Source organism: Dreissena polymorpha, chromosome 1, assembly GCF_020536995.1.
Source record: "Dreissena polymorpha isolate Duluth1 chromosome 1, UMN_Dpol_1.0, whole genome shotgun sequence".
In the NCBI taxonomy this organism is placed as follows: domain Eukaryota; kingdom Metazoa; phylum Mollusca; class Bivalvia; order Myida; family Dreissenidae; genus Dreissena; species Dreissena polymorpha.
This window is the reverse complement of record NC_068355.1, coordinates 107,321,449-107,344,695: the sequence shown is the minus strand read 5'-3', so window position 1 is coordinate 107,344,695 and position 23,247 is coordinate 107,321,449. Positions and strand designations below refer to the sequence as shown.

General features: G+C 36.1%; 1 protein-coding gene across 9 annotated transcripts in view; it reads right to left on the bottom strand.

The window, feature by feature from the left end:
• Positions 1–23,247, bottom strand: part of LOC127843106 (calcium/calmodulin-dependent protein kinase kinase 1-like) — a 157,455-nt gene that overhangs the window by 46,191 nt on the left and 88,017 nt on the right. Inside the window, exons 1-2 of one of the 9 annotated variants that reach the window (XM_052372973.1) lie at positions 3,371–3,516; positions 2,203–2,532 (exon numbers count right to left, since the gene is read on the bottom strand). The exons of 5 other annotated variants lie outside the window; for them this stretch is intronic. In XM_052372973.1, the coding sequence (XP_052228933.1) occupies positions 2,203–2,255 (53 nt within the window). In that variant the 5' untranslated portion in view covers positions 2,256–2,532; positions 3,371–3,516. Of the gene's footprint in view, positions 1–2,202; positions 2,533–2,898; positions 3,327–3,370; positions 3,517–23,247 lie in introns of those variants that run through there. 3 more of the 9 variants (XM_052372966.1, XM_052372978.1, XM_052372985.1) reach the window with 3 other exon arrangements.

Here is a 23,247-nt window from a genome sequence, read left to right as displayed (position 1 = left end):
TCCTGTAATGTTCCACTCACACCTCCTGTAATGTTTCACTCACACTTCCTGTAATATTGTTCCAGTCAAACTCCCTGTAATGTTCGACTCACACTTCCTGTAATGCTCCACTCACACTTCCTGTAATGTTTCACTCACACTTCCTGTAATATTGTTCCAGTCAAACTCCCTGTAATGTTCGACTCACACTTCCTGTAATGTTCGACTCACACTTCCTGTAATGCTCCACTAACACTTCCTGTAATGTTCCACTTACACTCCCTGTAATGTTCCAGTCACACTGCCTGTTATGTTCCAGTCACACTTCTTTAAATGTTCCACTCACACTTCAGTGTAATGTTCCACTCACACTCCCTGTAATGTTCCAGTCACACTTCCTGTAATGTTCCAGTCATACTTCCTGTAATGTTCAACTCACACTTCCTGTAATGTTCCACTCACACTCCCTGTAATGTTCCACTCACACTTCCTGTAATGTTCCAGTCACACTCCATGTAATGTTCCACTCACACTTCCTATAATGTTCCACTCGCACTTCCTGTAACGTTCTTCTCACACTTGCTGTAATTTTCCAGTCACTCACTCACTTTTAAATGAACAAACAACTACATACATTTAAAGGCATAAAGCTACAGTTACATTTAACTAATTTCTTGCTTATTTTGTTTAAACTTGTTATATGAACAAAACAATCATATTAAATATTTCCTAGAAATTTTATTCAAATGGATATATGATTCCATCAATAATCACTAAATGAGCAATATCTCTCTAAAATAACAAAAATGACACATTTTAAACATAGCTAGTTTCAGTGAAAAATCAATCAACCGTTCATCTCTACTGACCATACCCGGTTGCTCTGCATCACCCACACACTAATACCAATTTCAATATATCTCAACAAGATATTTAACTTATAAGTAATCCGTTACATGGTATTTGCAGACTAAGTGCACAATTTCCTTCAAGTATTTGGACACCTGGTTTCAGCGATGCAAATGATTTATCAAAACTATGTGTGCAACGCATGTCAAAGCAAAACTCAACTAGAAAACTAACTTGCAAACTGGAACTTTACTAAATTCTTAACTGCCTTAATAACTTTAAATCATTTGAAGTTGCAAAATTAATGTAAATAAATATGTTTCTGATTCTGGCAGTGATACCAAAGTTCTGTGAATTATTTTCTCTACTGTGCACTGGAGACATATTGATTACTAACTTTAAAGACCAATTTATGACAGCAGAATTGTATTTCCCCCAAATATTTGTTAACTTTCTCATTTTTAATTGTATTAAAATTGTATAAAAATGTACCAACATTAATTTCTAAACCTCAACAACAAATCATCAACAGCAATATATATATTTTATACTTAAATTATTTTATTATTCATTTTAATAAATAATTTGTACATGCTTTTTTTCCTTAATATTTTTTTCAGTAATTTTGGCACTTTGAGGAATTTGGTTGGATCTAAACAAAGTTGCCTGTATAATATTACTTTTGTAAACTGGCTAACTGTTTACACATATTTGCTATAAAGAATGTGATTTGAACACTTTCAAAACAATCTTGTCATCAGCATGAGTGGGCACACACGTACAATGTGCATCAATAATCATGAATGAGCAATACCAAAATATTAAACTACCTAATACCGATATAGCATACAGACACCCAAACTTTGATTTCCAGGATGATGATAATGCTTATTTCGGGCTTGTTGGTGCTTTCTACATTCTGGGTGAAAACACTCCTGTAATGAACATAAGGACTGACTATTGTCTTTGGTAACCATACAAAAACACAACTTATACTCTAAAAAATACTGAAAATAAGATGACTTAAAATGTAAGAAAGATCAAACATTGTTCAAACCGGTCCGACAGTTACTCTAATGTCTACAGTCCCCATGGTGATTATATACCCCAGCCATCCTATAAAGAAGATGCAGAAATACACAGTAAACTGAGGTTCCATCAATACAGCAAGCCTAGACCTCAAACATTTGCTTAAGATTTAAAAAACATTTGTAGAGAAAATTTTCTTTGTTAAATACTTTATCATAGTAATGTTTGATGTCAAAGACTTTTGTAATCACTGACCATCAGCATGGTGTCCAATGAACAAAATAATTGCATAAGAATAGTTTACAAAATAATTGCATAAGAATAGTTAGCAAGAAACCAGACTACCTGAAGATGGGGGCCGACTGGGCCCGCAGTTGAGCTTTATAGGCACGATACATTGGGTCTCACATCCACAGGCAACCACCCTCTCATGGACAGCCTCACAATGTCAAGGCTTCTAGGTACACTTAACTGTCAGTGACAAGTGCTGCACAATTATGATCCACTCAAACAAGATACCAAAGTCTTGGATCCAATGCAGTCACAGTCACTGTGTTTGTTTTGCATTTATATGTCCCTTGAACAGTATGGGATCTTTCATAATTGATACTTTTTAGACCGATTAGAACTCCAAAAGTATTTTGCATTTACACTTTTTGAACAAAATGTAATTCACTGTAAATAATAAAATGTGCAATTAACAATAAGTACTTCTCTAGAAAAAAAGTATTAAACTATGTTATTTGATAAATAACTCCATAGCAAGGTCAATTTTATTTAATGCAGGAATGTATCAAACTGAAAGTAGAAACTCTTCCCTGAACTTAAACTGGGTGATGTTATAAATTATATCAACATAAATATCTGTTCAATTGTTCCCCTATACATAACATATCACACCAAATTCCAGACTTGTTTGTACCCGAATTACAGAATTAAACTAAGTAAAACTAGAGAGAATATTCATCAAGTCTAGGAGAATGAATTATTTACAACCCAAATAAAAATATTTGTAAAATGACAAAATAATAACAGTGTTACCTTTCCAATTCCATCAACTACTTTAACATTCTGCTTTCTTAAAAGAAAATGACATACTTTAACTCAGCTTGGTATGGTAATGGTTGGTGACACAAGTTAAAAACTGTAAATTTATTCTTCACAACATCCTGTTGTGACAACCACTATAAAAGTACTGGGTTGGTCATATTGATAATTATATTTTAGAGCAAAGAATGTTTGATGGATTATTGGTAAACTTAATGCTACACTAGGTTCCAACAAAGTCAAATAAGTACAGATCTCTTTGATCATTTGTAAGTAATTAATGAAAAAAAAGAGTTTACTATCTGAATTCATTTATAGCCTGTGAAATCACAAATGAAATAAACTGGATTAATCATTGATTTTATTCCATTTTAAACACAAACAAACCACCACATATTCAATCCAAAACACAGTGCACTCAGTACAGAATGTTATATCAAACAGCTTTGATAAACTTGAACTTTACCATGATAAGGTTCAGAAAGGTTTAAATTTCCTTTTCATAACTATTGGCACACATTTTGTAAATGTACAGTATAAACACAAAGTTCAATAGTTTTAAATTGAATACATATTAACTGATAGTTAAAAACTAAGCTACACAGTATTGGAAAATACCATCTAAGTAATACACCTACAACCTGGCCTGGTTTAAATAAGTAATATGATTGTCTCTTATACATGGACAATTATTAAAAATCAGTGTTAACAAACAATACATACAGCTATGGCCATTAAAGGGGGATTATAAGTATGTGATATACAGTGTCTAAAGTCATGATGTAGAGCATGATCACAACTATGGGACATATTAACAGCTTCTTGAGTCATGATGTAGAACACAATCACACCTATGGGATATACTGTGTCTAGAGTCATGATGTATAACATGATCACAACTATGGGGCACACTGCATCTTGAGTCATGATGTAAAACATTATAACAACTATGGGATAAACTACTTCTTGAGTCATGATGTAGAACACAATCACAACTACCGTAATTACTCTATGTTTTCGGACACTTAAAAATAATAAAAAAAATTCGTGTCCGAAAACATAGATACCAAAAATATTCACAAAATGCAGGTGTCCGAAAACTTAGAGTCGAAAATTGAAGTGTCCGAAAATAGCGTCAATTGTATCAACGACTACGGGTAATAGCATGCGCTTGTAAAATACCATGCCGTATAGTATAAATTACAGTTATATATATTTGCACTGCATTTTAAATAATTTTAAATGCTTAATTTATTTGACAGAAAGTTTCTACAAGGTTGTACTTTGACCAACGAGTTCAAAGATGAGAACGTGACGCACCGATACTCGCAAGCATGAACCAGTAATTAACGCAAAAAAAAGCAAACTATGAATTCTTTGTTTGTTCATTTCAGATAGTTGTTTCTAACACCTTCCATTGTTCGTAAAACTTGCAATAGGGTGCATCACACTTTGAAACGTTTAGTATTTGTCACAGTTATTTTACTTAGAAGGGGTAGGACCATTGCGGTAGATAATTGAACTGTTTAATGGTACTGCCCCTGGTAAGTGTCATAACGCTTATGCTATCGGGCGAAACCATTGTTTAATACCAGTTTACAATGTTATTTACCCAATGACGCAATGTAATGGTCCGTTGCCCTCAGGCATGCACCTTCCATGTTTTATGATGTTAATCTGGTTGTAAAACCCCATGATCGAAGTGTCATTAGATATCGAAAACAGGACAGAAATTTGGTAAAATAGCGCTGTAAAATATTCTGTCCGAAAACTTAGAGACATAAATAATGGACGAAAAATCGTGTGTCCAAAAATTAAGAGTCATGAAAAATAATAATTTTTGCTAAAAAAGGGGGTGTCCGAAAACTTAGAGTGTCCGAAAACATATAGTAATTACGGTATGGGATATACTGCCTCAATAGTCATGATTTAGAACATGATCACAACTATGGGATATACTGCATCCAGAGTCATAATTTAGAACATTATAACAACTATGGGATAAACTGCATATAGAGCCATGATGAAGAACATGATTTCAACAAGAGGGCCATGATGGCCCTGTATCGCTCCACTGCTGAAAAAAGGCTGAAACAAATATTCTCTGCATGTGCAAATACTTAAATATAGGCCCTATTTAAGCCCATGTACACTTTTGTGACTCCCTGGGCTTGGTCAAATTTTATCTCAGGGGCATAATTTGAGCAAACTTAGTAGAGGACTACTATATCTCACTACATGTACATACAAAATATGGTAGCCCTAGGTCCTAGAGATAAGGACAAGAATATTTTTAAAGTTTTCACAAAATAAGCAAGATATAAGTGTATATAATGTTCAATTTTGTGACCCGCGGGTCAGGGTCAAAGTTGACCCAAAGGGCATAATTTGAACAAACTTGGTAGAGGACTATAAGATGTTACTGCATACCAAATTTGGTAGCCATAGTCTGAATGGTTTTATACAAGAAGATTTTTAAAGATTTCACAAAATAAGCCTTTATTCTATTTTGTGACCCCCCAGGGCAGGGTCAAAGTTGACCCCAGAGGCATTATTAAACAAATTTGGTAGAGGTTTATTAGATGTAACTACATACCAAATTTGGTAGCCCTAGGCCCAACGGTTATGGACAAGAGGATTTTTATTTTAAAGTTTTCACAAAATAGGCCCCATATAAGAGTAAGTTCAGTTTTGTGAACCCCCGGGCAGGGTCAAATTTGACCCAAGGGGCATAATTTGAATAAACTTGGTAGAGAACTATTAGATGTCACTACATACCAAATTTGGTAGCCCTATGCCTTATGTTTAAAGACAAGAATTTTTATAGTTTTCACAAAATAGGCACTATATAAGCATATAATCAATTTTGTGGCCCCCAGGGCAAGGTCAAATTTGACTCCTGGGGCATAATTTGAACAAACTAAGTGGAGGACTATACAATGTCACTACATACCAAATTGTGTAGCCCTAGGCCTAATGGTTATGGACAAGATTTTTTTTAAGTTTTCACAAAATAGGCATTATATAAGCATATGTTCAATTTTGTGACCCCCGGGGCAGGTTCAAATTGGACCCCAGGGATAAAATTTGAACAAATTTGGTAGAGGACTATAAGATGTCACTACATACCAAATTTGATAGCCCTAGGCTGGATGGTTATGGACAACAAGATTTTTGAAGTTTTCACAAAATATGCCTTATATAAGCATATGTTCAATTTTTTATCCCCCGGGGCAGGGTCAAATTTGACCCCAGGGGCATAATTTGAACAAACTTGATAAAGAACTATAAGATTTCACTACATACCAAATTTGGTAGCCCTAGGCCCAATGTTTATGGACAAGAAGATTTTTTAAAGTTTTCACAAAATAGGCCTTATATAAGCGTATGTTCAATTTTGTGACCGCCAGGGCAGGGTCAAATTTACCCCAGGGGCATAATTTGAACAAACTTGGTAGAGGACTACAAGATGTCACTACATACCAAATTTGGTAGCCCTAGACCCAATGGTTATGGACAAGTAGACTTTAAAGTTTTCACAAATAAGCCCTTTATAAGTATATATTCAATTTTGTGAATAATTTTAACAAACTAAGAAGAGAACTATAACATGTCAATACCAAATTTGGTAGCCCTATGCCATACGGTTATGGACAAGAAAATTTTGAAAGTTTACACACAATAGGCCTTATATAAGCATATGTTCAATTTTGTGACCCTCGGGGCAGGGTCAAACTTGACCCCAGGGGCATAATTTGAACAAACTTGGTAGAGAACTATAAGATGTCACTACATACCAAATTTGGTAGCCGTAGGCTCAATGTTTATGGACAGAAAGATTTTTAAAGATTTCAAAAAATAAAAAAAATTTGACCCCAGGGGCATAATTTGAACAAACTAAGAAGAGAACTATTACATGTCACTACATACCAAATTTGGTAGCCCTATGCCATACGGTTATGGAATAAAAAAAAAAAAAGTTTTCACACAATAGGCCTTATATAAGCATATGTTCAATTTTGTGACCCTCGGTGCAGGGTCAAACTTGACCCCAGGGGCATAATTTGAACAAACTTGGTAGAGGACTATAGGATGTCACTACATACCAAGTTTGATAGACCTAGGCCCAATGGTTATGGACGAGAAAATTTTGAAAGTTTTCACAAAATAGGCCTTATATAAGCATATGTTCCAATTTTGTGACCCCCGGGGCAGGGTCAGATTTGACCCCAGGAGCATAATCTGAAGAAATTTGGTAGAGGACTATTTGATGTTTCTACAAACCAAATTTGATAGCACTAGGCCCAATGGTTATGGAGGAGAAAATTTTGAAAGTTTTGACAAAATAGGCCTTATATAAGCATATGTTCAATTTTGTGACCCCCGGGGCAGGGTCAAATTTGACCCCAGGGGCATAATTTGAAAAAATTTGGTAGAGGACTATTAGATGTCTCTACATACCAAATTTGATAGACCTAGGCCCAATGGTTATGGACGAGAAAATTTTGAAAGTTTTCACAAAATAGGCCTTATATAAGCATATGTTCAATTTTGTGACCCTCTGGGACAGGGTCAAATTCGACCCCAGGGGCATAATTTGAAGAAATTTGGTAGTGGACTATTAGATGTCTCTACATACCAAATTTGATAGCCCTAGGCCCAATGGTTATGGACGTGAAATTTTTGAAAGTTTTCACAAAATAGGCCTTATATAAGCATATGTTCAATTTTGTGACCCCCAGGGCAGGTTCAAATTTGACCCCAGGGGCATAATTTGAAGAAATTTGGTAGAGGACTACAAGATGTCACTACATACCAAATTTGATAGCCCTAGGCCCAATGGTTATGGACAAGTAGATTTTAAAGTTTTCACAAAATAGGCCTTATATAAGCATATGTTCAATTTTGTGACCCCCCGGGCAGGGTCAAATTTGACCCCAGGGGCATAATTTGAAGAAATTTGGTAGAGGACTATTAGATGTCTCTACATACCAAATTTGATAGCCCTAAGCCAATTGGTTATGGGTGAGAAAATTTTGAAAGATTTCACAAAATAGGCCTTATATAAGCATATGTTTAATTTTGTGACCCCCAGGCCAGGGTCAAATTTGACCCCAGGGGTATAATTTGAAGAAATTTGGTAGAGGACTAATAGATGTCTCTACATACCACATTTGATAGCCCTAGGCCCAATGGTTCTGGATGAGAAGATTTTGAAAGTTTTCACAAAATAGGCCTTGTATAAGCATATGTTCAATTTTGTGACCCCCAGGGCAGGGTCAAATTTGACCCCAGGGGCATAATTTGGAAAAATTTGGTAGAGGACTATTAGACTGTCTCTACATACCAAATTTGATAGCCCTAGGCCCAATGGTTATGGATGAGAAAATTTTAAAAGTTTTCACAAAATAGGCCTTATATAAGCATATGTTCAATTTTGTGACCCCTGGGGCAGGGTCAAATTGACCCCAGGGGTATAATTTGAAGAAATTTGGTAGAGGACTATTAGATGTCTCTACATACCAAATTTGATAGACCTAGGCCCAATGGTTATGGAGGAGAACATTTTGAAAGTTTTCACAAAATAGGCCTTATGTAAGCATATGTTCAATTTTGTGAACCCCCGGGCAGGGTCAAATTTGACCCCAGGGTCATAATTTGAAGAAATTTGGTAGAGGACTATTAGATGTCTCTTCATTAAAAATTTGATAACCCTAGGCCCAATGTTTATGGACGAGAAAATTTTGAAAGTTTTCACAAAATAGGCCTTATATAAGCATATGTTCAATTTTGTGACCCCGGGGGCAGGGTAAAAACTTTTAGATGTCTCTACATACCAAATTTGATAGCCTTAGGCCCTATGGTTATGGATGAGAAAATTTTGAAAGTTTTCACAAAATAGGCCTTATATAAGCATAATTATGTTCAATTTTGTGACCCCCGGGGCATGGTCAAATTTGACCCCAGGGGCATAATTTGAATTTTTTTGGAAGAGGACTATTAGATGTCGCTACATACCAAATTTGATAGCCCTAGGCCCATTGGTTATGGAGGAGAAAATTTTGAAAGTTTTCACAAAATAAGCCTTATATAAGCATATGTTTAATTTTGTGACCCCCAGGCCAGGGTCAAATTTGACCCCAGGGGCATAATTTGAAGAAATTTGGTAGAGTACTATTAGATGTCTCTACATACCACATTTGATAGCCCTAGGCCCAATGGTTCTGGATGAGAAGATTTTGAAAGTTTTCACAAAATAGGCCTTGTATAAGCATATGTTCAATTTTGTGATCCCCGGGGCAGGGTCAAATTTGACCCCAGGGGCAAAATTTGGAAACATTTGGTAGAGGACTATTAGACGTCTCTACATACGGAATTTGATAGCCCTAGGCCCAATGGTTATGGATGAGAAAATTTTGAAAGTTTTCACAAAATAGGCCTTATATAAGCATATGTTCAATTTTGTGACCCCATGGGCAGGGCCATATTGACCCCAGGGGTCTAATTTGAAAAATTTGGTAGAGGACTATTATATGTCTCTACATACCAAATTTGATAGACCTAGGCCCAATGGTTATGGAGGAGAACATTTTGAAAGTTTTCACAAAATAGTCCTTATATAAGCATATGTTCAATTTTGTGAACCCCCGGGCAGGGTCAAATTTGACCCCAGGGGCATAATTTGAAGAAATTTGGTAGAGGACTATTAGATGTCTCTTCATTACAAATATGATAACCCTAGGCCCAATGGTTATGGACGAGAAAATTTTGAAAGTTTTCACAAAATAGGCCTTATATAAGCATTTGTTCAATTTTGTGACCCCCGGGGCAGGGTAAAATATGACCCCAGGGGCATAATTTGAACAAATTTGCTAGAGGACTATTAGATGTCTCTACATACCAAATTTGATAGACCTAGGCCCAATGGTTATGGTCAGGAACATTTTGAAAGTTTTCACAAAATAGGCCTTATATAAGCATATGTTCAATTTTGTGACCCCCGGGGCAGGGTAAAGTATGACCCCAGGGGCATAATTTGACGAAATTTGGTAGAGGACTTTTAGATGTCGCTACATACCAAATTTGATAGCCTTAGGCCCTATGGTTATGGATGAGAAAATTTTGAAAGTTTTCACAAAATAGGCCTTATATAAGCATATGTTCAATTTTGTGACCCCCGGGGCAGGGTCAAATTTGACCCCAGGGGCATAATTTGAAATTTTTTGGAAGAGGACTATTAGATGTCGCTACATACCAAATTTGATAGCCCTAGGCCCATTGGTTATGGAGGAGAAAATTTTGAAAGTTTTCACAAAATAGGCCTTATATCAGCATATGTTCAATTATGTGACCCCCGTGGCTGGGTCAAATTTGACCCCACAGGCAGAATTTGAAGAAATTTGGTAGAGGACTATTAGATGTCTCTACATACCACATTTGATAGCCCTAGGCTCAATGGTTATGGATGAGAAAAATTTGAAAGTTTTCACAAAATAGGCCTTATATAAGCATATGTTCAATTTTGTGACCCCCGGAGCAGGTCAAATTTGACCCCAGGGGCATAATTTGAACAAATTTGCTAGAGGACTATTAGATGTCTCTACATACCAAATTTGATAGACCTAGGCCCAATGGTTATGGTCAGGAACATTTTGAAAGTTTTTACAAAATAGGCCTTATATAAGCATATGTTCAATTTTGTGACCCCCGGGGCAGGGTCAAATTTGACCCCAGGGGCATAATTTGAAGAAATTTGGTAGAGGACTATAAGATGTCTCTACAGACCAAATTTAATTCCTAGGCCCAATGGTTATGGATGAAAAGATTTTTAAAGTTTTCACAAAAGAGGCCTTATATAAGCAAATTTTCATTTTTGTGACCCCCGGGGCAGGTTCAAATTTGACCCAAGGGGCATAATTTGAATAAATTTTAAAGAGGTTCACCCCAGGATCATTCCTGAGAAATTTCATCAGAATTGGACCAGTAGTTTAGGAGAAGAGGATGTTTTAAGGAAAAGTTAACGCACACACGACAGACACAGGACCATGACATAAGCCCCGCTGGCCTCTGGCCAGTGGAGCTAACAATGGGACATACTGCATCTAGAGTCATGATGAAGAAATATGATCACCTATATTAGAAATACTGCATCTAGTCATGATGTTGAAATATGATCACAACTAAGGGATATACTGCTTCTTGAGTCATGATGTAGTTCACAATCATAACTATGGGATATACTGTTTCTAGAGTCATGGTGTAGAACATGAATACAACTATGGGACATACTACCTCTAGAGTAATGATGTAGAACATGATCCCAACTATGGGACATACCGTACTGCCTCTAGAGTTATGATGTAGAACATGATCCCAGCTGTTGAACTGTGTCAAGTTTTAAAATATATTTAATAAAACAAATCCACATAAGTTTACAAGTTCTACAAAATGCTCTCATACAGATTTCTGTTGGATCATAACAGTCCAATGTTCAAACTGTGTGACTTGTATGAATAACAAAGAACATGATCACAATGGTGGAACATACTTACTTGGTGAAGAGTCATGATATAGAACATAAATCATATTGATTTGTACCACAAACTTTCCCAGATTTCCAGTCACAAATGGATGAATTACAGTCACTTTATTGCATATGGCTGCTGTATATTTATTCTTGTTTTTCCTTGGTTGAAATATGTATGTTTAGGACATGGTTGGTGTGAACAATTTGCCACAAGCTGCTGCAATCCTCAAGTCTAAAATTGTCTTCATAAAAGTTTATTGTAAAATCTCCAATCTTTCCTTATTATGGCTACCTATAATTTATGTTGAATAAGGCCTGTCCATTATAACAGTGTATTAACATTTATGGTTATCTAAAAGAAACTCGTCTTTAAATGTGTCACAGACCCATACACTCTTAAATGTTTGGACACAGGCAAAGGTCATGTCACACCAATAAATGTCATTATACATAAGCTTTTTGTGTGCATATTCCAAAGTAACAAAGAATACTGTGCCTTAATTTAACCTTGGACTTACGTGACATTAATCTTTGAGCTATGGACAAAGATAAGCAAGCACACAAGATACTGTCTTCACTTTCAATTATTTGCGGCAAGTTATTTAAAAATTGCCCTTTAAATCATGAGGTAGCAGTCTAAATAAGCTTAATAAGCTTTTGTACTTTAAAATTTATCCTCTGATACAGGTATTGAGCACAACACGCCGTCTTAACACATCATATGTTTACAATTGTTTGCCTTTCAACCTCGTTTTTCATTATTTAAGGTATACTATTTTGGTGTATTATGTCTGCTAATGTCACATAAATTTAGTATAAAATTGCAAAACATCAAGGGCTTGACTAACATGGCAAATCATTTAAGGCTCGACTTACTTAGACCAAGACAAAGAATGGAGTACATGTAAATTAACATGACGGAGTCCTACCAGTGTTTTACCGAGAAATTTTCTCAGCTAAGAAAGGATTCGAAGGAAGGACATGGATAAGGCATCGCATGTTGTTAAACAAGAGGGCAATGGGCCCTAAGGCGCTCACCTTAGACACAAAGGAACTAAACTATTCTGAGAAAGTGCAAGCTGATTTAAAAAGATTGGACAACAAGATGTGTTTGTGAAACACAATGTCCCCCTATATGATGTTTGACCTTGAAGGATGACCTTGACCCCTATATGATGTTTGACCTTGAAGGATGACCTTGACCTTGACCCTTCACCACTCAAAATGTGCAGCTCCATGAGATACACATGCATTTCAAATATAAAACTGCTAGCTTCAATATTGCAGAAGTTACATTACATTAGCAATTTTGACCCATATATTTGACCTTGAAGGATGATCTTGACCTTTCAGCACTCAAAATGTGCAGCTCCATGAGATACACATGCATGCCAAATATCAAGTTGCTATCTTCAATATTGCAAAAGTACTCATAAAATGAGCGATTTTGGCCACATATATTTGACATCTGACCTTGAAGGATGACCTTGACCTTTCACCACTCAAAATGTGCAGCTCCATGAGATACATATGCATGCCAAATATCAAGTTGCTATCTTGAATATTGAAATACTGCAAAAGTGTACATTAAATGAGCGATTTTGACCCATATATTTGACCTTTGACCTTGAAGGATGACCTTGACCTTTCACCACTCAAAATGTGCAGCTCCATGAGATACATATGCATGCCAAATATCAAGTTGCTATCTTCAATATTGCAAAAGTTATTGCAAATGTTGAAGTTGGCACAAACCAACCAACCAACCAACCAACCAACCAACCAACCAACAGACCAACCAACAGACAGGGCAAAAACAATATGTCCCCCACTACTATAGTGGGGGACATAAAAAAGAGACTTACAGAGTATTAATATGTTGTTTTTACCTAGTAACTATGTTTTAAGCTCACATGACCCAGTTTCAATGTCCGGCTACATATAATTGGGACAAATGTTTTGACCAAGATTCATGAAGATTGGCCAATAAATATGGCTTATATAGCATCAACAACTTTTCACTTTTGTTTTTAAACTTGAACATGAGAAGTGATAAGAACATGTTGTCTGACCAAAGTCCATTAAGATTGGACTAAAAATGTCACTTCTAGAGTGTTCACAAAGTTTTACTATGGCCATATAAGGAAAACTGCCCAGCCCCCTGCCAGTAATGTTTTTTAACAGACCAGAACTTTTTTTTTCAAAATTCATCCAAGAACATATCATTGTGACAAATGTTTTGACCAAGTTTCATGAAGATTGGCCAATAAAAATGGCTAATATAGCATCAACAATTTTTAACTTTCATTTTTTAACTTGACCATGAGAAGTGATAAAGATATGTGACTTCTAGAGTGTTAACAAGGTTTTATTTAAAGCCATATACTGTGAAACCATTTATTTTCGTCAGCACGAAATTTCGTCCTTTTTAAAAAAATGACTATTTCGTCAGCACTTAAGTTCGTCCATTTCTGGTTTTGAAAAAAAAAGCATCCGATTTGTTTGTAATGTTTATAATACATGTAATACGCGGTTGCGAAAAAATCGTGCTGGGGAAAGAGGGGTGACACTTGGTAGTCAATTGCAGAAGGTGGGCCTTGTTTGGCATATGCCAATTAACAAGTCTGTTCTTTCAGGTGATAGTAACTGTCCCTTATTATTTTAAGTCATTGAAACGTTCTTTGTTATGATACGCGGATAAGTGGGACTGAATAACCGCTAACGAGTGTTTTAAACAACGAAGCCAATTGCCAATTAGTCTTTTTTCATTACAATCACGGTCAAACTGATAACAATCTTACCTTTATCGGCGCCAATTAGAGAAGGTGCGAACATTATGGGTTATAATTAGCGTAGGCAAATTATTTTGGTCATATTTCAATAAAGTTTCAAGCGTTTTGCATCGTAAATATTTGATCCAACCAAACCAAACAACCAAACACAAATCAATATGTTCTTTATTAATTTGTAATAAAAGCGCAGAATATATTTCAGTCAGGTGTTGATCACACATCGTCATATTTTAATTGCGTTTAATAGTATTGTCTTAAATCCGGATTCACCGCGTGTTGGCTGTATAATCTGCAACAACCCTGAAAAACAAAATACACACAATGGGTAATAAAGTTAACAATTAGCCTTAATCAACACTATTCTACAACGAAGTCGACGCATTCGATACATCCTTATTGCATTCGCGTTTTACAGGAAATGTCAGTTGTCAGTACACTGTATAATGTACATCCCTTTGTGTCAAAACCGGATTTAACTTGCGTGTGAATAGTCGACTGTTTCATGTTCTTTGTATCAATACCATCCGGGTATCTGTACTATAAGTATACCAGTCTACAAACAAGGTGCGCGCTCCTCATATGGGTATTAGGACGTTCAAAAAATTGACCTACGGTTTAGCGTTCACGCCGTCGAACGCATTTAGCAATATAACTCATTTTTTGTTTACTATTTTTTTACTTACAAAAAATACTAGTGGCTTATAACTTACCTTGCAATCTTTTTTTACTCGCATTTTGCAAGTGTGCGAGTGTTAATTTCGAGTCCTGTGTATATGCGTGGATTACGCTGGATTTAAATGCCTCATGCCTACGGTAATTCAGTCTTATTTGTTACAAATATGTGACATGATTGTTCGTTAGGATCTTGAATTCGTCCATCGGTCGAAGGACAAAAAGACGAAAATTAATGTCTGACGAATAATAATGGTTTCACAGTAAGTAAAGCTGCCTCCTGGCGGCAATCTTTTTCAGACAACTGGAACCATTTTAGAAGTCATCCAAGATGTCATTAGAAAAAATCTTCTGACTAAGTTTCATTAAGATTGGAAATAAATGATTGATTGTTAACAAGGTAAATCTTGACAACAACCAACACACAATGGAAAAAAGGCAATCCCAAAAGCTCAACATAAGCCTTGTCGTGCTGAGGTGAGCTAAAAACAGGAGTTACTGGAAATTAAGTTTTCTTAAATAATCCCTACAAAAAGCAGTTTCAAATTAATTTTGGCATACTTGAGTCTGCATAAAAAGCCATTCAATTTTATTACGTGGCCAAGGCAAAGGAGCTTCTCTACATGGTGGACATTTGTGTTTTTTATTTTTATTTTGTTGCATGATGGATGATGCAGTTTCAGTTCAAACAAGCTGTTTTATAGCAAAATATGACCTTAAGTGTTCAAAGGAGACCTTGATCTTTGTTGTAAAGAGATGATTGTTACATTCAACCATCTTTAGGGTGGTTGCTTGTTGACACCTATTTTCAAATTGCTCGATGAATGATGAAATCAAGTATGAACAAGATGCTTTATTGCCAACATTGACCTTTGAGTCCTTAGTATGAACTGTACATTTGAGGTAGGGAGACTGCAGATGATGCCTTCTGTCATGGTGGTCATGTGTTGTCCCACTTTAAAAAGTGCATGATAAATGACAAAGTTACAGTCTAATTTCTGTTTGGAAGTCCAAATTTGACCTCTAAATTCTTATTGTTACTTTGATCTTCAAGAGAAAACTGTTTCAAGCAACATGCAATCTCCACATTGTGGCAATTTGTGTTAGGATACAATAAAACTTGCATAATTAATGACAATACTACACTCTGGACAAGCTTGGTTTTATGCATACACCCAAGCACAAATACTCCAGAATTTTGACTTCTATATAAAGCTTTTTGAAAGTGTGCTTGACAAAAAAATTGCCTAATAAATGAAGACATTATAGTCTTGAAAGGTTTGCAGATGTATTTTCATACTGAAATATAGTTAAAGCCACACACCTTGAAATGAAATACATGTTAATCAATACATATAGATGCAATTTGAAAGTTAGCGAAAATGTCATTAAATCTATAGCCTAGTTAGCAAGTAATTTATTATTTTTAAAATTTTAAAACCGAAAATAGGATTTAAAACCGAAAGTAGTCGATTGCAAAAAACCCAATTATTTTTAAGTTCTAAAGCGCAAAAAAGACGGATTTCTACCTTGAAAAATTAGATATAGTCTAATTGGCATAGATAAAATTAATTCTATAGCCTACTTCGCAAGTAATGTATTATTTTTCAAATTCCGCTTTTAAAACCGAAAGTATGATTTCTAGACATATACGTCCATTTCGACAAACGCGATTATTTTTAAGTTTAAAAGCGCAAAAGAAGATGTATTTCTACATTGTAACCATCAGATATATTCTAATTGGGATAGATGAAATATGTTTCTTATTTATTTTTAAATTTACTATGCCATGTATTTTATTTTAAGGTGTGTGGCTTTAATTTCTCTAAGAAAATAGATGAGCACACACTCACAAACAAATCACATTCTTGATTATGTCTTTTCAGGTAAAACATGTGAACACATATTTGAGAACAATATTTGGATAATATACTAGCCTGATTTTAACATAATTGACATTTAGGGAAACACAATTATGCAGCTTTTATGATTAGAATCTATGTTTTATGGTATTATCAGAGGCGTACATACCATTATGGCTAGCAATCAAAGCCAATTGGCATCCTTTCATTGCGAATATACCAAGTACACAAGTTCTGCAAGTGACAATCAGACACCCACTGCCAGAGGAGCTGACATATTATCAACATGGTGGCCTGACTGCTATTTTTGTCATACCCACCTACACAACCAGCTCAGCTTTTATTATTGTATAACCGAAGTTAGCACCAAAACACGCTTGTGTAACAATGAAATTACAGCTTCTAAAAAGTAGGATCTGATGTGGGACACATAATAATGAGAAGTCTATGTCATTAATAATAAATGCATTCAATGTTTGGTGTTGAATGTGGGTTGTTGTAGACAGAACAATGCCACTGCAAGTTCAACCAGCAGAGTACACTTCCAATATATGGACACCTCTTTGTCATAAATGAGTAACTCACACTTTCCAGTTTCCAGATGTTCTTCTTTGTTTTTATGCATCTGATAGGAGATATAGAATAATGGCAACATCCTTACTTCTGTTAATGTCTATTGTCTATTGCTCCACTTTTTGTTTGAAAGATAACTCTTGAAGTATTGAAAGGATTCAAAGGAAACTTCATTTAATGATAGAAACCTGTTATTTAGGCTGGAATTCAATCAGTAATTCAATGTATGGTGTGGTTTATAATATGACAGCAAATATTAAATTGCTTACAATTTTCGCATTTTGACTGAAGGCTAAACAAGAAGATGGTAATAGTTCTTAAGATTATAATATTCACACTATCATTCCCTATTTGTTTGTTCTTGTTCTTGTTACACAAATAGCAAATGCAAGAGGTCCAATAAGCCCTAGATTATTAACCTTTGTAATGGGACGTTACACACATATATTTGTAGAGGACCACAATCAAATGTCATAAACATGTACCAAATATAAAGTCATAATACAATTTCAAACACATGTTCCCAATTTTGATCCCAGGGACAAAATTTGAACAAGAAGGCCTGAAAGGCCCAAAGTCGCTCACCGGAGCTAACAAGATATTATTGGGACAAATTTTCTGACCAAGTTTCATGAAGATTGGACGGTAAATGTGGCCTCTAGAGTGTTAACAAGGTTTGACTTTAGTCATATATAGCCATATAAGGAAAAATGCCCCGCCCCTAGTGGCCATGTTTTTAAAGCAACCAAACCATTTTCGAACTCATCCAAGATATCATTGGGACAAATCTTCTAACCAAGTTTCATGATGATCGGGTATAAATGTGACCTCTATTGTGTTAACAAGGTTTTACTATAGCCATACATGTATAAGGAAAAATGCCCCGCCCCCGTGGTGGCCATGTTTTTCAACCAACCGGCATCATTTTTGAACTCATCCAAGATATTATTGGGATGAATCTTCTGACCGAGTTTCATGAAGATCGGACTATAAATGTGGTCTCTAGAGTGTTAACAAGATTCAACAATAGCCATATATAGCCATATAAGGAAAAATGCCCCACCCCTTGGCAGCCATGTTTTTCAAGCAAACGTAACCATTTTGGAAATCATCCAGGATATCAATAAGACAAATCTTCTGGCCATATTTCATGAAGATTGGAAAATAAATGTGGCCTCTAGAGTGTTTACAAGGTTTTACAAAAGCCATATATAGCCATATAAGGAAAAATGCCCCGCCCCCTGGTGGCCATGTTTTTAATGAAACCAAAACCATTTTCGAACTCATCCAAGATATCATTGGGACAAATCATCTGACCAAGTTTCAGGAAGATCGGAAAATAAATGTGGCCTCTAGAGTGTTAACAAGGTTTTACTAAAGCCATATAAGGAAAAATGCCCTGCTCCCTGGCGGCCATATTTTTCAACCAACTGGCATCATTTTCGAACTCGTCCAAGATATCATTGAGATGAATGTTCTGACCAAGTTTCATGAACATCTGACGATAAATGTGGCCTCTAGAGTGTTAACAATATTTTACTATAGCCATATAAGGAAAAATGCCCCAACCCTTGGCAGCCATGTTTTTTAAGCAAAGGTTACCATTTTCAAACTCTTCCAAGATATCACTGGGACAAATTATCTGAGCAAGGTTCATGAAGATCGGAAAATAAATGTGGCCTCTAGAGTGTTAACAAGGTTTAACTATAGCCATATAAGGAAAAATGCCCCGCCCCATGGCAGCCATGTTTTTCAACCAACCGGCATCATTTTCAAACTCGTCTAAGATATCATTGGGATTAATGTTCTGACCAAATTTCATGAAGATTGGGCAATAAATGTGGTCTCTATAGAGTGTTAAAAAGATTTTACTATAGCCATATAAAGCCATATAAGGAAAAATGCCCAGCCCCTTGGCAGTCATGTTTTTCAAGCAAACGTAACCATTTTCGAACTCATCCAAGATATCATTGAGACCAATCTTCTGACCAAATTTCATGAAGATTGGACAATAAATGTGGCCTCTAGAGAGTTAACAAGGCAAATGTTGACGCCGCACGACGGACAAAAAAGGCGATCATCAAAAGCTCACCATGAGCAAGTTGTGCTCAGGTGAGCTTAAAACAAAGAAGAGGATCAATATACAATGTTACATGCCAAAAATATGACCTCTTGGCTTTTTTTGTAATGAAACCGATTTTTGAAATTCTCAGTACGAGTCAGTATATAAATATTACATGGCTGACAGGGTGACAGTAAATTTGTCAACTTGAGGAAATACTGTCAACCGAGGCAAAGCCAAGGTTGACAGTATTTTTCCGAAAGTTGACAAATTTACTGTCACCCTGTCAGACATGTAATATTTATTTTATTATACAGAATAAACTATTCAAACATTAACAATTTATATGAACCATGAACAATTTTAATATTCAATAATTGAATTTAATTTCAGCAATGAACAACCATTAATATGTTGAGTGGTTCAGATTTACGGGCAGAGCAAAATGAACTACGCTTTATTCGGCACCGACCTAGTAATCAATTTATCCCATCAATTTTCTTAGTCGTCAATTATTTCTTTAAAAATATATTACAGGACCAGCTTTCCGTATTTTATTTTCATCACTTGATTACGCAATTTATGACGTACTTGTGTGACGTCATTTCGGTGACGAAACATTTTGAGGACAACAATATGGACGTGGTGTTTTTTTTAACAGTAAAATATTTGTTTAAAGCATCGAACGAATCCAAAACATATTTCGGATTGTGTGTTTGTCATGCATAACACCTTAAGAACAGACACTGGAAGTGAATATCGTTGTAACTTTATTGTTATTAGTATTGGATTAAAGTTGCCTTTGAGGTAAGCGTGTCGTTTATACTAAATTGATTTTCTTTTTGACTCCTGTCAAAGCTTAATTAATGGCATTAATCTATTCTACAGCACAGTTTCAGCTGCAATCGATACTTTAATCATCCAAATACAACGGACTCGCAAAACTGCGTACTGCGCATGCGCGAATGGGACAATATAATTTTCTAACATTCCGCATGTGATTGCTAAGGCAGCAGGATACAGTATTTTTTTGTCAGTAAATTTTTTCCCGCTGGTGGCACCTGATTGCTATGGCAGCGGGATACAGTATATTTTAGGACAGTAAATTTATTCCCGCTGGGTCTGACAGTATTTCTATGTCACGATGGCCTATGGGAGTTGAGAATTGTAAATAAAAGTGAGGTATAATAATATGAAATATGTGACTATGGTGTGGCCAGTTTAAACCCAATCAGCAACATCACATAATATCTCATACAAGTATAAAAGCTCTGGGACTTGTTGTTTCATTGAATTTTTTCTATAAATATTTATTATTATGCCCCCCTTCGAAGAAGAGGGGGTATATTGCTTTGCACATGTTGTTCTGTCTGTCGGTCGGTCCGTCCACCAGGTGGTTTCCAGGATGATAACTCAAGAACGCTTAGGCCTAGGATCATGAAACTTCATAGGTACATTGATCATGACTTGCAGATGACCCCTATTGATTTTGAGGTCACTAAGCCAAAGGTCAAGGTCACTGTGACCCGAAATAGTAAAATGGTTTCCAGATGATAATTCAAGAACGCTTATGCCTAGGATCATGAAACTTGATAGGTAGATTGATCATGACCCGCAGATAACCCCTATTGATTTTCAGGTCACTAGCTCAAAGGTCAAGGTCACGGTGACCCGAAATAGTAAAATGGTTTCCGGATGATAACTCAAGAACGCTTATGCCTAGGATCATGAAACTTAATAGGTACATTGATCATGACACACAGATGACCCCTATTGATTTTGAGGTCACTAGGTCAAGGTCAAGGTCACGGTGACCCAAAATAGTAAAATGGTTTCTGGATGATAACTCAAGAACGCTTATGCCTAGGATCATAAAACTTTATAGGTAGATTAATCATGACTCGCAGATGACCCCTATTGATTTTCAGGTCACTAGGTCAAAGGTCACGGTGACCCGAAATAGTAAATGGTTTCCTGATGATAACTCAAGAACGCTTAGGCCTAGGATCATGAAACTTGATAGGTAGATTGATCATGACTCGCAGATGACCCCTATCTATTTTCAGGTCACTAGGTCAAAGGTCGAGGTCACGGTGACCCGTAATAGTAAAATGGTTTCCTGGATGATAACTCAAGAACGCTTGTGCCTAGGATCATGAAACTTGATAGGTAGATTGATCATGACTCGCAGATGACCCCTATGGATTTTCAGGTCACAAGGTCAAAGGTCAAGGTCACGGTGACCTGAAATAGTAAAATTGTTTCCAGATGATAACTCAAGAATGCTTATGCCTAGGATCATGAAACTTGATAGGTAGTTTGATCATGACTGGGAGATGACCCCTATTGATTTTGAGGTCACAAGGCCAAAGGTCAAGGTCACGGTGACCCGAAATAGTAAAATGGTTTCTGGATGATAACTCAAGAATGCTTATGCCTAGGATCATGAAACTTGATAGGTAGATTGATCATGACTCGCAGATGACCCCTTTTGATTTTGAGGTCACTCGGTCAAAGGTCAAGGTCACGGTGACCCGAAATAGTAAACTGGTTTCCGGATGATAACTCAAGAACGCTTATGCCTAGGATCATGAAACTTGATAGGTACATTGATCATGACTGGCAGATGACCCCTATTGATTTTCAGGTCACTAGCTCAAAGGTCAAGGTCACAGTGACCCGAAATAGTAAAATGGTTTCCCGATGATAACTCAAGAAAGCTTATGGCTAGGATCATGAAACTTCATAGGTACATTGATCATGACTCGCAGTTGACCCCTATTGATTTTCAGGTCACTAGGTCAAAGGTCAAGGTCACAGTGACAAAAAACATATTTACAAAAAGGGCTGTCACTACAACTGAGAGCCCATATGGGGGGCATGCATGTTTTACAAACAGCCCTTGTTATTATTAATTTTTTTTTAATTATTATCAATAACTATAAGTCTATATAAATAAAATTCTGACCCCTGGGGCGTGGCCAGTTTTGACTTCATGGGAATGATTTGTACAAAGTCATGTTACACACCAAATCTTAAACATCTGAAACTTGGGAATTCAGAGAGGAAGAATTAATTTTTTTATATACAATATAAGAGTATATAAATCCTGTGACCCCTGGGGCATGTCCAGTATTCATCCCAGAATTATGATTTGAAAAAATTAGAAGAAAACAATAGGACCATGTTACACATCCATTATAACATGACTGATACTTGCAGTTTCAGAGATTTTTACCTGGTTAGTCTAAAATCATGTTACCACTGGGCATTGTCAGTGTGGCATTATTTAAACAGCATATAAGAGAACCACTTGACAATGTTACACACCAAATATTTAACCTCTGACTTTCTAATGCATTTATAATGGTCATCTATCAAGTTTGTTGTGATTATGTCCTGGGGCCTGGCTTTATAATATTAAACACAAAACATGAAAACCAGGACGCTAAGCAATTTTCCTTGTATGACTTTAGTGCAATGATTAATTCATGGGTAAAAGTTTGGGGGGGGGGAGGGGGCCCAATATTGGTGCTGCGGGGGGCATGGGGTAAACCCGCCCCCCAGCTCCAGAAATGTAGCCAATAAGAAACCATTTTAAGTAAGGTAAAAGTACTTCTCATTCTTCTTGAAAAGACCATCTTCTTATTTTCTTCATTATATTTATAAGAATGTATGGATTTAAAATAACGGCATTAAAATCAATATATTACCAATAATCATGGGTCAAACCGGCAGTTGCATCCTCACAATAGTTATGTTAATCCCTTTTGTCATAACATCGCAGTGTACTCAATAGGTCAGTAGACGTGCTAAGCGTGTTTTCATAACCCCCAACACTAAATCTTGTTTTGT